Genomic DNA, 17,039 nt, shown 5'->3' on the forward strand with positions numbered 1-17,039 from the left:
ATTTATTAAATTTGAACTGATGAAATTTAATTCAGGTATTTTGATCAAACCATCACAAATGAATATTGAGATGGGATTCACTGAAGCAGTCGTCAGTAGGAGTGGGAGGCAACCTTTTTTTTTTTTCTTTGTGAGAAGATGATGTCAACATGGTGGCCACTAGTCCCATGTGATTCATAGTATCCATTTGTTTGATAATAGCTATGAAGCACATGGTGTACAATTTGGTGCTTTGTTGAGATGGAACCAAAGGAATATATTGATGATGCAGATGTTGAATTCAAAGGGGGGGTGGGTGTGTATCCTTCCAAATTTCCATCCCTAAAATATGTGAATTTTTTGCATTTTATCATTGGACCTATCTGCCACCCTTTACGTAAGTATCAAGCATCACATGATGTATTCAACTTATGATCGATGGAGATCACAAATTGGTTTTAACCTTCATAATGTTTTAATTTAAATTTTCAAGTATGATATTAAATGTTAAACCGAATCTAATGTGGAAAATAGGTAAAACAAGGGTAAAAATATTATAGAGATCTCTATATTGGAAGTGAGATTGCATTTGTTCCTTCTATTAAAAAAATGGGCAAATTAATCCCTGTATGTTAGATCAAAGAGTAAATTGATCTTTTCTATTAAAAATTTCATCCATTTGTACTGTTGAAAACTGGCGTGGTTGATAGAATAACCAGACAGTGACACGTGGCGTGCCACATGTGTCTCATGCTGACGTAAAATGGTCCGTTTTAAATCGTAGAAATCGGTGAAATTTTTAGCGAAAGGACTGGTTTGTTTTTTGATCTAATGTACAGGGTCTAATTTATCCTTTTTAGTAGAGGGGAAAAATGCAATTCGATTCCTAATATAAAGGCCTTCAAGTTATCAAAATGTAAACTGTTAGAGTTGTGTGACCTGAATCCCGTTTGATCCGGCCTAAAATGTCTGAGGTGCAACTTAGTTGTTAAAGAAATAAAATAGAGAGGCAAAATTGGGGATCTGTGGGGGCGAAGGTTCGAGGGCCGTTTAAACCTCCTCTATCTGTGGTTTTTCTCGATAAAGATTTTCCACGTAAAATATTTGTGTTCTTATTTTTCTTTCTTATTATTTTGCTATCATTCTTACTACCATTATCGACGTATAGTATAACATAAACACATATGTAATTATTACATGGACAACGAAAATTTAACATGCTAAAAAAAGAAATAACCTTTTTAAATTTTATTGAAGCTGTTTTACCTTTTTAATATGTCAGATCTGGACGTAAGTACATAAGTTTAGAAATTGATTAATAAAAATATTGATACATTATGTACTGAATTAAAAGCTTTTGAAATTTGAGGAGTAATTTAGAATCTAGGCAAGAGTTAGACATTTATTGAAGTAATTAATCCTTCTTATTAATTAAGATTATCTTGTGGAGATGGCATTAATCATGTTATCAATTCCATTATACGTATTGAAAAACAAGTCCAAGTTGAATAAAGAATCAATATTAACTTAGAAATTTACTTCACGTTTCATCACCAAGAGTCGTTTTCGAACCATTTTTTTCTGCATTAAAACGACGAAAAGCATCAGCCAAACTCCTTTTGAATATAATTTCAATACGTTAGCAGCAGTTATCAACTCACATTATTAATGTTTAAATCAAGAATCTCTTTATCTAACGCATCAATCAATGAAAAACTGGGAAATTTACCTATGTTTGTGCACTCAGAAAATGCTAGAAAACAAGAATCAAGGAAAAGAAAACAATAATTAGAAGGGATACTATTATATCAGCAGAAAACAAAAGTATGTATACATTTTGATCGATTTCACTATCTTATGAAGATTGAGAGAAAAAGAAAGAGTAAAAGGGTATAAAACATTTCAAAACAACAAGGTTTTAGGACGATCAGATGCAGCGGCAGAAGGGAAAGTAGAGAAGGAAACACCCATAACAGGGAGAGCGAAAGTGGATTCCATAAACATTCGTTGCTGTAAAGCCTCAATGTTTGCTCCTGCTTCTACCATATCCTTAATCAAGTTCCTGTATTGTTTCCTTAGCTTCCTCAACATGCACCTATACTGCAACTTCACCCACCTTATCTTCTTCAAGATCTTCACTATCAAGATTGATCCTCGTCTTGGTTTCTTCCCTCCAAGGCGAACTGTGGGTACCTTATGATTTCGCCGGCGGAGGAAGAAAAGTGTCCGACGAGCCTGCTGCCACTGGAATGGGGTGGATAAATGAGTGGGAAGGGAGGGTTTGGGGGTGGTTGGGTGATCTACAGCCATGGCGGTGGTGTCAAGGGTATGTTAGAGAGAGACTTGACTTGGAGTTTATATGAGAACTCTGAATTGAGAGAGAGAGCGAGAGATCATCGGCTGATAAAAGCAGCTTGAGTTATTGCTATTCGAATAAATGAAGCCTAGGAATTAGAATAATGATTTTTTGGGTAAATTACCTGGATAGGCAGTCAAAATAAAAAGTTTACAATTGAAGCACTCAAGTTACATTGTTCGGTCATTTTGGTCACTCCTGTTAAAATCACAAAATGTAAGATGATGTGATAGTTAAAAAATTAGTATAATAACAAATTTAACCCTTAAATTTTACATATTATATCGATTTTGTCATAATTTTAAAGAATTAACTCTCAAAATTTATAAATATTCTCAATTTGATCCCAATTTAAAAAAAAATTCAATAAAATATAAAAATAAATAAAGGTTTTAAAAAATATAATAAACTTAAAATTTAATATTAATATTAAGAATTTAGGTTTTATATGGTTATAAGTCCAGTCGGGGCGAAACTAGTCAGGAGAGGGAGAGGGATGGGGTGGTGGAGGTTTTCTTTATTTAATATTAATATTAATATGATATAAAATTTAAATTTATTATTATATTTTTTGAAAATATTTATGTAATTTTTTGAGTTTTTTAGAATAAGGATCAAATTGAGAATATTTGTAAATTTTTAGAGTTAATTCTTTAAAATTATGGCTAAATTGATACAGTATGTAAAATTTGAGAGCTAAATTTATTATCATACCGATTTTTTTAACTGTGACATCATCTACCCGCTTGTGATTTCAACGGGAGTAACCAAAATGATCAAACTATGTGATGTGGGTGCTTAAATTGCAAACTTTTTATTTGGGTGCCTAAAATAATTTTTTTTATAATTGAATTACTATCCATGTAGCTTACTCTTTTTTGAATATTTGTTTTTTTTTATTTGAGTTTATTAGAAGTGTCGGCTTCAAGTTTAAGTTATATGATTCGTGTTTGGTTTTATTGAATTAAAATTTATTTTTATATTTTAATATAAAATAAATTTTAAATTAACTGATTGAAATTAATAATATAAAATAAGACAAATAATTTCAAATTCATATGGATTTATGAGGTTGAACTTGAAAATGATATAATTAATGTCTTCTTTAATTAAAAATTTCAGCATGACTTACTTGAGCTCTGAATTAAAAAATAGAGTACAATAAATTCCCTGGAGATGCAAGTAGAAGATCAACATCCACAAAAGCGATTCTAAATACATCAATTATTAAATTCTCATTTTTTTTATAAAAAAGGATTCACTCCAACTCCAATTTCACCATTGCTAGTACCTAGGAATTTACGTCATGCATTACGCTCACGATGACCAAATCAAATTGTTGACTTCACTTGATGGAGCGTAGGGCAGCTTCACAAAAGACTGGAAGTGAATCAAATACATTTGGAACCATGGTTGTATTAAATATCATACAACAATTTACACTAAAATAGACCATCTTCTTTCCAGTCAAACAAGATTTTGTTGGTTTTTCATGTTTGCAAATATTGAAATATAATTAGGAGCAGCATAAACTCCAGATTGAGTTTTTAGGATGGTGATAATAATTTTAATAGAAAGATCCTTTATATATTTAATGAACAAGTACGTAATACCTTGATTAATAGATATGTAATTTCATCATAACCAAGTGTGTTTTCAACATTCTAGATACCAACAGGATTTGGAAAAGGATATTAATAATCTTGTATAAACACAACAACTCCCCTCACTTTAAATCTATATTTCACTACATTAATATCATTGCCTATAATTTTATTCTTTGAGAGATTCTTCAATCACAAGAAACCATGATGTATGTTATAATTGTCAAGAAAATTACTACAGATAGAAGCTTATTCATCTCAACCCAAGAAATACCAGTAATTCATAGAAATCATTGCCTGCGTGGGAGAAAAACTTCTGCGTGAATGTGAAGAATAATTTGTTCAGCTGCTTTAAAAGCTTTCTAAGAAGCCAAACCAAGTAATGCAGCTGATTTATATATAGATGATATTGATTGGAATCTTGAAATCAACCCAAAATTTTTTTCGAAAATAAAGTCAACTTCCGATGATGAAGAAGAGGAGGAGAAAGAATAAAGTTAAAAAAATTGATTCATTTTCGATTCCATTAGAGCAAATTAAAGCCACTGGATGGGAGTACGGTGAGGCTCCACCTTGCTTGCCTACCATAGTTGGATCATTTAGGCTCATGAGTATATCTAGATATAATTTAAATTTTAAGGTTTAATGGGATTTTATACCAATTTCTTATTTAAAATAAAAACAAAACCATACCACCATAATGAATCGAAAATACTAGTTTAAGGAGTTTTCACATCAACACAAGAATATTTAACTATGTTGAATTAAAAAAATTTAACATCAAATTTGAATATAATGACTAAAACAAAATTTGATTGAAAAAATTATTTATTTATTTACCTATGCGACGACCAAATTGATTATAAATATGACATCTACAAATGTAAATATGATGAAAAGAAAATAAAAATAGTTTATAATTTTGAATTTTACTTATCTAGAAATATAAAATATATTATACTTATTAATTAATGAATAATAATATCATATAGACAACTTTGTATGTAACTTTGTATGTAAAATTATCGTACAAACACATAATCTTATATAAAGTTAATTTATAAAATAGTACTACCCTATGAAAGGGTATCTTGTTAAAAGATACATTATATTTTACGGAAAGATACATCTGTTTGGTATAATTTATATAAATGATTTTCTATTCGTCATTTTCACAATTCTACTTGGAATTTGAAGCTTTATGGAAAGTATTCTACACGTTTCAAAGTCAATCATGTTTTACTAACATTATATTCATCTTTCTTATTTTAATTTTCTTTTTTTTTCAAACAAAAAAATGTCATATCGTCAAAGAGGGAATAATCGTCAATTAAGTTACTCCAGACAAATGACTACTCATCCCAAACTTGAACCATTGCCTGCATGGGAGAAAACATTCTGCATCGAAGTGGGTGCAACGCCATGGGAAAGATTTGTTGAATCAAAGAAGAATTTGTATGAACATGACAAAGTGTTCAAATAGGATGATTCGGTTGGTTTAACAGCCTTCCATGAAGCGAAACAAAGATTCTGGGAAATTTATCATGGTTTTCCTTGCGGGAATAAGTTGCCAAGTAATGCAGCAGATTTGTATATCGACGATGTAGACTAGAATTCTGAGATTGATCGAGAACTTTTCTCGGAAATAAAATCACTTACCGATGATGAGGATGGAGAGAAAGACAATGCTAAGGAAATGGATTGGTTTTCGAGTCTTTTGGAGGAAATTCAAGCCATTGGATGGGATGAGTTTGAAGAAGCTGCACCCGCTTGCCTAGCATATGTGGATCATAGAAGAATAAAATCACAATAAAATTGGCAAATGTTGGCTAAGAACATTATTATTAACATTCGATATATTTATCATATTCTGAAGGACTTATTGTTATTTTAGAAGCAGTGATAATATTATTCAATCATAATAAACTCAAAACAATATGTATAAATTAGTTCTGTTTAATTTACTTGCTTTGGTTTCTATAGGTAACACTTTTCTGGTGTCGGGTGCCACAATAGCTACTTTACTCATGCTTGTGTAATATAGTTGAAGCTAGGAGATCACATACATTCACCAGTTGATTGAAATGTTGTTGTTCGACGACATTTGCCATAGATTTGATCTCCCGCATATTTCTCAGGCTGTTTGTTTCCTGTGAATGAACATGCCGCAAGAACAATCAGTAAAAAGATGCAACTTGGGAAAGGATAAAATAAGTCGATGACATGGTACTTTTATAATTTATGTTTATTTAATTAAATATTTAATTTAAACGTAAAATTAACTCTATATTTAATACTTTTATAATTTATGTTTATTTAATTAAATATTTAATTTAAAGTATAAATATGATTTCCACAGTCAATCACGTGAGTGGGAAATTTTTTAGCAACGTAGTTTTTAACAAAAAGAAAAGAAAAGAAAGGAGAAACACAGTTTTTTTGGAAATTTTAAATGTGAAATAATTATTTTTTTAATTTTCAAAATAAGAATGGCTTATATTAACATTAAGTTAATAAAGAAGAATAATTCTTTATTTATTTTGTAACCATTATTTTTAAATTTATTTTCTTTAAATTTGAGTTTGATGTAAGTCGATTGTCTTTTAGTATTTGAGAGATTCTTGGGTCACAAGAAAATACATACCCAAGAATCGTTAAGATGATTATATTACCAAGTAATGTAGTTGATTTATATTGATTGGAATCTTGAAATTAACTTGGCAGACCTTTGTAAATAGTTTAGTTAATGTACTAAATTTTAGTGTAGATTGTTTAGGCTCATGAATATTTTTTATTTTATAATGTAAACATAATGAATAAAAAATACTAATTTCTCTATGAAAAGATACATTTATTTGGTAATTATATAAAGGAATTTTCTATTTCGTCATCTTCACATTTCACATTGCATGTGTGCTATAAAAAAGTTAAAGAAAAAAAGGATAAAGAGACGACGCCTGAGAGATTCGAACTCTCGCGGGGAAACCCCATGTACTTAGCAGGCACACGCCTTAACCACTCGGCCAAAGCGTCATTTTCCGTCTAGTATATATCACGCTATTCCTTTCGCGCATTGATACTTAATGATGAGTAATTTACGGGAATATAATTTTCTATTTCTTCATTGGAATGATCCCTGCATCCATGCACAACCAACAATTTCTTTTTCTTTGAAATTAAAGAAGAAAATAATATTCAAGAAATTTAATGAAAATATGTTAAACACTTTATATGAATTTGATTAATATAAACTAGATAATAAAACTTCAATCCAAGTAGTTTAAACTATGAAATTGACTTTACTTTTAAAAAGTTTTCAAAAAATCCTTCAAACACATCAAATTTGGTTTAACACTAAATGAATTTCATTTTTTCATAATACATTGTATAATAAAAGAGATTAATAAAATAAAAAGAAAAATATATATTTAGAACCACGGGTTTTATTAATATTATGAAATATTTGGTACATTAAACATATAGCATTAATACCTATTTTTATTTTTTGGTGGCTCCCCCCAACATTGAAGAACAATGGCATAAAAAGTTTTTTTTTCACAATTTACACCGTGAGTTCTCCCCATATATCTTGCCCAAACAATCTGATTTTTCGCTTGATTACAACTTTGAATTTTTTCCAAGGTCCATTACCTTGGGGTTTTTCAGTAAAAGTAACTTCGTCATTCGCTTTTAATCCCTTTTCAAGTGAAAATTGCGCCCAACTTATGGAGACATGGTTTTCGACAATATTGTTGGCATGAAATGTGCCAGCGAATGTCCATTCTTTCCCTAAATTATCCGTAACGTCCATAAAAAATTGACGACCTTCTTCAAACTCAAAGAACTCCGCAACCACGGTGTAAAAGAACAATATTATGCGTTTCTCCACTTCGATTGGGGTAAGACGTTTGGAAAATGTTCGCCTGCCTTGTTCTTGGTTTTCCATAACTACGAATTGCAGTAAATACTGAAATATATCAAAGAGTAGTAAAAAATCCAAATTGAACTTTAAAGACAGTGATTATAACTCTGTTTCAAAAATCCTTTATATATGTGTTGAAGAGAGATATCTTTATAACAAATAAATATATAACACCTTTGTGAACAGATATGTAATTATATATCGATGGATTAACTGTTTTCACCCAACTAATAAACAAACACAACTTTTCATCAACTTTTAAAATTAACAAAATCATCCATCATATATGATTTTTTCTTGAACCCGGGAAAGCCATACCCTATTACTTAAACGGAATGAAAATGTGATTAATTTAATTAATACAAACTAAACGATAGTTAAAATGTAATATTGAATGGGTATGTTGTGATTAAAATATTACTTGTACAATTATTTAAAATTATTCCAAGAGAGCTATTTTGAATGTTCTTTTTCTTTTTTTTTTGAATTATAACAGCAACGCGACTAGCGCGACTCGAATTTAGGTCACACTTGGGCAATGAACACCCTAACCATCAGACCAACACACGGGGTTCATTTTGAATACTTTTTAACATACTGAAAAACATTATAGTTTTAATTTTGTGAAATATGAGTATGACACATCAGCATCGCCATCAAGTAATATTTTAAATTTTTTTAATTTATATTTATCACGTGACATATTAAAAAGCTATCACATGACACCATTAAATTAATTAGCAACGTTACATAAATATAAATCAATAGTGTTAATCCAAAAGTATAACCTAATTAACATAGCCAAATTCAATTTAAAGTTGTCCATGGACCAGGCCCTAACAAAATTCTAAGCCCAATCGATAGGTTTGACCCAACTCGAAAATTGAGCCTAAAATTTTGCTTAAGCCTGACCCAAATAAAAATATTAAAATTTGGACCGGACCTAGTCATATTAAAATTATTTTTATATAAAAATTAAAAATTATATATATAATAAATAAATAAAAAAACACTAAAAAACCCACACCCCCCATTAATTACTCCAACCTAGGACATTTCCTCTTTCGGTAATGTAATTTGACATTAGAAGCAGCAGGAGTTACTTTCTCAAATTCATTTCTTCCACAAAGAACAACTTTCTTTAGGACTACGAGTCATCATCTTTTTGAGACTCCATATCCTCTTGCAATCCCCATCGATCATTCCCTCAAAAATGGACGCCTATTAACTGAAGTAATCTTTCATTTCCGATGCTTGGGTTTCCTCAGGTTTTGTTCATCTCCCGCAGTCTTCCTCCACCGCTTTTGCAACAAAATCCTACACTCCTAATAGATAAGTGCTTCTTTCCTGTCTTCAAATAAATATTTTTTAACAAATTAAAAATAAATTACAAAAAAATTTATATTTAAGGTGCAACTTTATAAATAAATATCTCTAAAATAGTACCAAAATTAACAATAGGATAAGAATTATACAATATCCAAATAATAACAATAAAATAATAGTAATATAATAGTGAAATGACAACAAAACAGTGAGAAAATAATAGGATTGTTTTGCACAGCCAGGTCGGGCTTGAGTCCAAAAAACCTTACCAGAGGCAGTGTCCTTTTTCTAAATAAGCATTATTTTTTATCCAAGTCTATTTTTGGGCTTATATTTTTGTCTAAACTCTCCCACTTTTTGGGTGGGCCTTCGAACTGTGTTGGGTGACCCAATTTATGGACAAGTCTAATTCAAAGACCAACTAAAAAAAAATAGAAATCAACATGGACAAGTTCTAAAATATATAATAGGGATAAATCTCAAAACTATACATAAACTATAGTTTAATATGCAATTGTACACGTGAATTTTGATTTGTGTAATTTTATAAATAGAATTTTGATTTGATTCAATTCTTGTACATTATTAACATAATTATTGATATAACATCATTTTATGTTTATATATTGCATGCATAAATAATTATATTTATCTAATATAAAAATAAATCGATGTATTTATTTCTTTAAATGTGTATGATTAAATCAAAACTAAAGTTTCAAGTATACATTTGAACCACAATTAGAGCTTGTATAATTATACATTATCAAAATTCATGTATCTAATTACATATTAAATTAAAATTCATGTATAAATTTGAGATTTAGCCCAAAAGAGAAAATATAAACGATGACATTCTCAAAATCAGCGGGAAAAAAAAGGAAAAAGAGACGACGCCTGAGAGATTCGAACTCTCGCGGGGAAACCCCATGTACTTAGCAGGCACACGCCTTAACCACTCGGCCAAAGCGTCATTGTCATCTTAGTGGTTCATTAAAGTTTAAGTATGAAACAATCCCCTCACCACATTGATACTTATTAAATAAAGATGGTTCTTCTTCTTTTGTCTTTACTATGGCAACTTCACCATGTGTGTGCATGAGAAAATAAAATAAAATAATTAAAAAATATAGAGAATAATATATTTGGAATTACGAGTTTTATTAAATACTAGGCTTTAACATACTTACGATGTAGGTAAATAAAATATTTTATATTCAAAATATTTCAACCAAAAGTTTTTCATAAGAATTTTTTGGTATTGTGATTGATTCTCAAATAATGTTTTTGAGTTGTTTTATTTGAAGACTACATAAAAGTATGAAATGAAAATACTTTTATGATGATATTTGTTACCCTTTAATGTAAGGGTATTTTAGTAATTTCATAACTAAATTGGTGTTGAATTGGCTCGTGTCACCAACCGAGTCAAACATTTTATATATAGTATAGATTATTAAATATTATCTTTTTATGAAAATAAGGGTGCATCTAGGGGGCTAGCAGGGGCCTAGCCTTCTTAAAATGAAAATTTTTATTTAGTCCATTTAAAATTTTAATTTAGTAGGTAAAATTGCATTTTAGCCCCCTAAAAATGATAAAAAATTGATTTAATCCTTTAAAAATTATAAAAATATAGGCTATTAAAATGGTGAAATTGTATTTTTACTATCGTAAAAATTACAATTTAATTTTGCCCCTAAAATTTTTTTTTTTTGACTTTGAGTCCCTTCTCAATTGAAAATTGTGGGGAAATTATGAAAGCATAAATTTCTAATTCCTCATTTGCTTGAAACGTGCCTAGAATTGTCTAGGCTTTTCCCAAACTATCTATAATATCCATGCAAAATAGATAACCTTCATTAAACTCAAATTAAGAACGCTGCAAATGCAGTGAAAGAGAACTTTGAGAAGCTTTTCCTGACTTGCTCAATATTTACTACAGCATATAGAAACCAAATCTCCTACCTATAGGAAAACAATTGATAAACGAGGCCACCAATTCCATCAAAATCCAAAAGGACCATTCCCAACACATTTCACTAATTAAGAATACATAGAGCAAGATGTATCAGAAGACACAATACAACATGTTGAATGCGGCTTTCACAGGCGGTACACTACAACAAAAACAAATGCTATGCAAAAGAACATCATCACAAAAACCCAAAATTCCGTCCATACAGAACAGCCTACACCCTATACCGACAGGTAAATGGGATGCTTAGACCATCACAACAACATGCATCTGGATAAACTTCTACTGAAAATTGTCACTAAATATCATTCAACCTACACTGACGGATTCCTCTGTTTACTAAAATCGCTCTAGAATTATATACTATTCCAATAATTTTTTCAGGGATTTACTTACGAACTTTTTCCATTTGTATACGGGACACATTTTTTACTGTCAACCCGTCGGTATAGGTTCAAAATTTCCATTTTTTGTTGACATTTACAAACACTTTGGCCGTTAGTATATACTATTCATATCCATTAGTATAGGTTTGGGTAAGTGTTTTTAAAAAAAAATGAAGTAGTCATTGTTTTATTTTAAAGTGTTTAAAAAGATAAAATATATTTGGAATCACGAGTTTTATTAAATATGATGAAATATTTTGCATATGAAAGACATAGTTTAGTAAGTGGCTCCCCCCACAATGAATGCATAAAAATTACACCACGAGTTCTCCCCAAATATCCTGTCCAAACAATGTGATTTTTCTCTTGATTTCAACCTTAAACTTTTTCCAAGTCCATTCATCTTCACCTTGGGGTATTTTCGTAAAAGTTACTTCATCGTTAGGTTTCAATCCTTTTTCAGTAAAAAACTGTAGCAAACTTATGGAAACATAATTCCCAACTTCTTGGTTCGTATAAAATGAGCCCACAAATGTCCATTCTTTTCCCAAACTATCCATAACGTCCATGTAAAACATACGATCTTCTTGAAACTCAAAAAACTCAGCAACCACAGCATAAGAGAACAATATTATGCGATCCTCCACTTCGTTTCGAGTTAGACGACTTGAAAAGCTTTGTTTGCCTTGCTCTTGATTTTCCATGTTTACGGATGATAGTAAATGCTAAAATATAAAAATTCTCAATTGGTCTTTAAGGACTATAATCATAACCCTAATATGAAAATCCTTTATATATTTGTTGAAGAAAGATAAAACCTTTATGAATAGACATGTAATTGTAGGTAAATAAATTAACTTTTAACTTTTCACTTGATGAGTAAACAAACACTATTTTTCATCAACTTTTAAAAGTAACATGATTGATGTTTTATCAATTAAACAGTGAAAAGTGTCATCGTTCAAATGTGTGATGAAAAGAGACTACATCGTGATATTTGTAATGCGTGCAATAGTCATAGTCCAATCATCATGGATTAGGCATATGAAGGTTAATCGTTCTAAATGGTTACTTCCTTTTGACCTGTAATTATTTAAATATTTGAAAAACTTAAATATTTCAATGTATTTGATTTAGTAAAATATTTAAAAAAAATCAAGTAATTATTCGAATTAAATGGGTTTGATTTAATTTATAATTAATTTTTTTATGTTATTAAGGTTTGACCTCTCATAACTTGAGCAAAGAATATAACACTATCAATAAGTTACATGTCTTTTAAGTTTATATTAAATAACGTTACAACAATATATATAAAATTAAAAATAAACAGATAAAATTTATATTATATTTGTTGGCTGTTTTGGAAGAACCGAAATATGTTTGTTTTCTCTGATGCCCACAATTGTTTTAAAAAAATAGTGGATATAAGCACAAGTTGGACGAGAAGTGTTCTAACAACGTATCTCAAATCTTCTCATTATCACCCTTGGGTAGTAGGTTCATATTGGTTGCTTCCTGAGGTGGGCTATGTTAAACTTAATACTGATGGTATTGTTTTCTCTTCAAGGGCTTGTGCCTCTATTGGAGGTGTTATCAGAGATGGTTGAAGTACGGGCGGTGCTTGAAGAGCTGTACTTAGCATGGAATAAGGGATTTCGAAAGTTGGAATTAGAGTGTGATAATGCTCTGTTGATTGAGATTATTCTTGTTGGTAGTTTTGCGGATAGTAGGATGATGGAGTTCCGTCTGGTACCATCACATGCTTATTCACTCTTGGGAGGTTCGTGTCAAACATATTCCCTGGGTGCAGAATATAGTGGTAGGTCTTTTGGCCAAAATTGAAGATCCAGAGTTATTGCGATTTCATCTATTGAAGGAACTTTCGATTATAATCCTTCTGTATTGAATTAGGATGTCCTTTTGTCTCGCTTACCTGGTTTTAGTTTTAGTAAAAAAATTATATTTGGTTCAATTTTTAAACTTGCCCAAAACCTTTGTTTTTGGCTTCTGCATCATAGAAGCATTTTGAATTTCTCAATCAACGGGAAAAAAAAAGGAAAAAGAGACGACGCCTGAGAGATTCGAACTCTCGCGGGGAAACCCCATGTACTTAGCAGGCACACGCCTTAACCACTCGGCCAAAGCGTCATTACTGCATCTTTCCAATATAATATTTATAGATAACATTAAAATAATTATCGTTGAAACAAATCAAATTCGGTTTGATTATATTCTATACTCAAGTTTTCAAATGATTTTGAAATATTATATATTAAAATTTTACTTTCATAAAAAAAAAAACTGAATCGTTCAAACAGTATATTTTATATTAAGTTTTGTTCCTATTCGAATTTTAAAAACTCAAAATACTCCATAATAAATGTTATTTTTTCTTTTCAAAATCCAACCAAACTAAACCATAATAAATTTTATTTATTTATTTACCTATGCGAGGACCAAACTGATTATATAATATGACATCTGAAAATGTAAATATGATGAAAAGAAAATAAAAACAGTTTATAATTTTTGAATTTTACTTATCTAGAAAAATAAAATATATTACATTTATTAATTAATGAATAATAATATTATAGACATAACTTTGTATGTAAGATTATCATACAAAGACGTAATCTTATACAAAGTTAATTTATAAAACAATACAACCCTATGAACGAGTATCTTGTTAAAAGATACATTATATTTCACGGAAAGATACATCTATTTGGTCTTTATATAAATGATTTTTCTATTCGTCATTGTCACAATTTTACTTGGAATTTGAAGTTTTAAGAAAATATTCTACACTTTCAAAGTCAATTTTTTTTTCAAACAGAAAAATGTCATATCGTCAACGAGGAGGGTCATATTGTCAAAGAGGGAATAATCGTCAACTAAGTTACTCCAAACAAAGGACTACTCATCCTAAACCTGAACCATTGCCTACATGGGAGAAAACATTTTGCATAGAAGTGGGTGCAATGCCATGGGAAAGATTTGTTGAATTAAAGAAGAATTTGTATGAACACGACAAAGTATTCGAATGGGATGATTCGGCTGGTTTAACAGCCTTTCAGGAAGCGAAAAAAAGATTTTGGAAAATTTATCATGGTTTTCCTTGCGAGAATAAGTTGCCGAGTAATGCAGCAAATTTGAATATCGAAGATGTAGATTAGAATTTTGAAATTGATCCAAAACTTTTCTTGGAAATAAAGTCACTTACCGATGATGAGGATGGAGAGAAACACAATGTTAAGGAAATGGATTGGTTTTCAATTCCATTGGAGAAAATTCAAGCCACTGGATGGGATGAATACGAAGAATTTGCATCCTGCTTGCCTAGCATAGTTGGATCACCATAGTTGGATCATAGAAGAATAAGATCACAATAAAATTGGCAAATTGGCAAACGTTGGCTAAGAACTTTATTATTAATATTCAATATCTTTATCATATTCTGAAGGACTTATTGTTATTTTGGAAGCAAATACTTATTATTTTGTTGAGTCTATTATGATTGAATAATATTATGTCTGGTGATTACAATTTTAAACACTAATGATCATTATCATGTGATTAAATAATATTATGCATGGTAGGCTAATATATATTAATTTTTACAATTTGTAGATTGAACACTAATGATCAATACCATAGGTATAAATTAGTTATGTTTTACGTGCTTCGGTTTCTATAGGTAACGCATTTCTAGTGTCGGGTGCTACAGTAGCTACTTTACTCATGCTTGGTTTTCTTCATGCTCGAAGGCTCTATGATGACAAGAAGGTAAAAATCTACTTGTATACAAGTATTATTGGTAGTAGGTTGAAGAAGCATGGGAGAAAGGGGTTGTACTGTGTGATATATCTGAAGCCAGGAGATCACATACATTTACTAGTTGATTGAAATGTTGTTGTTCGACAACATTTGCCATAGAGTTTCTTTGTATAGTGATAGTATCAAATGATATATCATTTGATCTGCCGCATATTTTGCAGGCTGTTTGTTTCCCGTGAATGAACATGCCGCAAGAACAATCAAAAACCTTTAGGTGGAGAATGATAGGGTAAAACTATGTATCTATAGATGCAATTTTTTTTTTTGTCAATTTCACTGCATTGCTGTTGCAATTTTCGTGTCATTGGCAACATGAAGAGGAGGAGAAAGAAGCTAAAAAAAATTGATTCATTTTTCGTTTTTTATTTCATTAGAACAAATTAAAGCTAATAGATAGGAGTACGATGAGCCTACACCTTACTTGCTTACTGTAGTTGATCATAAAACAACAAATAGGGCAGACCTTTGTAATTAGTTCAATCTTTGAACATGTTTTAATGCATGTTAAACATATTATTGTTCACATTTATAAGCAAAAAGATACAATAAGAATGCAATGTACTAATTTAGTGGCTCATGATATCATTTAATTTAATTTTTTTATAATGTATTGTATTGTTTGCACGCATTGTGGGTTTCTTTTCTAAAAAGTCACCCCAATTTTAAAGTTTAATGAGATTTTATGCCAACATTTCATTTAAAATAAAAAGAAAACCATACCTAATATAATGAATCGAAAATATTAATTTAAGGAGTTTAAATAAAATAATATGATGAAAAGAAAATAAAAAAAAATGTTTATAGTTTTTGGATTTTACTGATAGTAAAATAAAAGGAACAAAGACGACGCCTGAGAGATTCGAACTCTCGCGGGGAAACCCCATGTACTTAGCAGGCACACGCCTTAACCACTCGGCCAAAGCGTCATTTTTGTCACATTCTAATATAATATTCGAAAATAATCTTGAAATAATTATCGTTCAAACCGATTAAGTTTTATATTAAAATTCTACTTAATATAAAATATACTGTTTGAACGATTCAGTTCCAATTCAATTTAAAAACTCAAAATACTGCATAATAAATTTTTGATTTTGTTTTAAGATTGAGATATTTATATGAAATCTTGACAATTGAGTATTAAAATAATTAAAATTATTTTCTTTAAATAAGGAGAGGAACACTTTTCACCAAATATTTTACAAATGCTAATGCCTAGTTTATTGCAATATATATTACTCACCCATGAAAATATAGAATAAAAAAAATTTACAGTGAATAATTAAAATCAACAACTATGAGTTTTTTTAAATATTATGAAATATTTGGTATACCGCATAAATTTTTATTTCAAAATTTATACCTTAAGCTCTCCCCAAATGTCTTGCCCAAACAATCTGATTTTTCTCTTGATTACAACATTGAATTTCTTCCAAGGTGCTTCACCTTCACGTTGGGGTCTTTCCGTAAATATAACTTCGTCGTTAGCTTTCAACCCTTTCTCACTTGAAAATTGTGGCCATTTTATTGATACATACTTACCAACTTCTGGGTTCGCATAAAATGTACCTATAAATGTCCATGCTTTTCCTAGGCTATCTGTAACATCCATGAAAAATAGACGACCTTCTTGAAACTCAAAGAA

The 17,039-nt window shown here is 30.0% G+C and overlaps 1 protein-coding gene and 4 non-coding genes across 5 annotated transcripts; all 5 read right to left on the reverse strand.

The window, feature by feature from the left end:
- Nucleotides 1-1,764: 1,764 nt before the first annotated feature.
- LOC105775813 (uncharacterized) lies at nt 1,765-2,375 on the reverse strand. The gene has a single exon (XM_012598320.2). It carries the CDS (start codon nt 2,287-2,289, stop codon nt 1,882-1,884), a length of 408 nt encoding a protein of 135 aa, XP_012453774.1. The 5' UTR covers nt 2,290-2,375; the 3' UTR covers nt 1,765-1,881.
- Nucleotides 2,376-6,890: 4,515 nt separating this feature from the next.
- TRNAS-GCU (transfer RNA serine (anticodon GCU)) lies at nt 6,891-6,972 on the reverse strand. Its single transcript has one exon. It is a non-coding gene; the product is annotated as a tRNA-Ser (tRNA).
- Nucleotides 6,973-10,078: 3,106 nt separating this feature from the next.
- TRNAS-GCU (transfer RNA serine (anticodon GCU)) lies at nt 10,079-10,160 on the reverse strand. Its single transcript has one exon. It is a non-coding gene; the product is annotated as a tRNA-Ser (tRNA).
- A 3,460-nt stretch (nt 10,161-13,620) lies between these two features.
- On the reverse strand, nt 13,621-13,702 carry TRNAS-GCU (transfer RNA serine (anticodon GCU)). Its single transcript has one exon. It is a non-coding gene; the product is annotated as a tRNA-Ser (tRNA).
- A 2,536-nt stretch (nt 13,703-16,238) lies between these two features.
- On the reverse strand, nt 16,239-16,320 carry TRNAS-GCU (transfer RNA serine (anticodon GCU)). The gene has a single exon. It is a non-coding gene; the product is annotated as a tRNA-Ser (tRNA).
- Nucleotides 16,321-17,039: the final 719 nt, after the last annotated feature.

This window comes from Gossypium raimondii, chromosome 10 (genome assembly GCF_025698545.1).
Source record: "Gossypium raimondii isolate GPD5lz chromosome 10, ASM2569854v1, whole genome shotgun sequence".
Classification (NCBI taxonomy): domain Eukaryota; kingdom Viridiplantae; phylum Streptophyta; class Magnoliopsida; order Malvales; family Malvaceae; genus Gossypium; species Gossypium raimondii.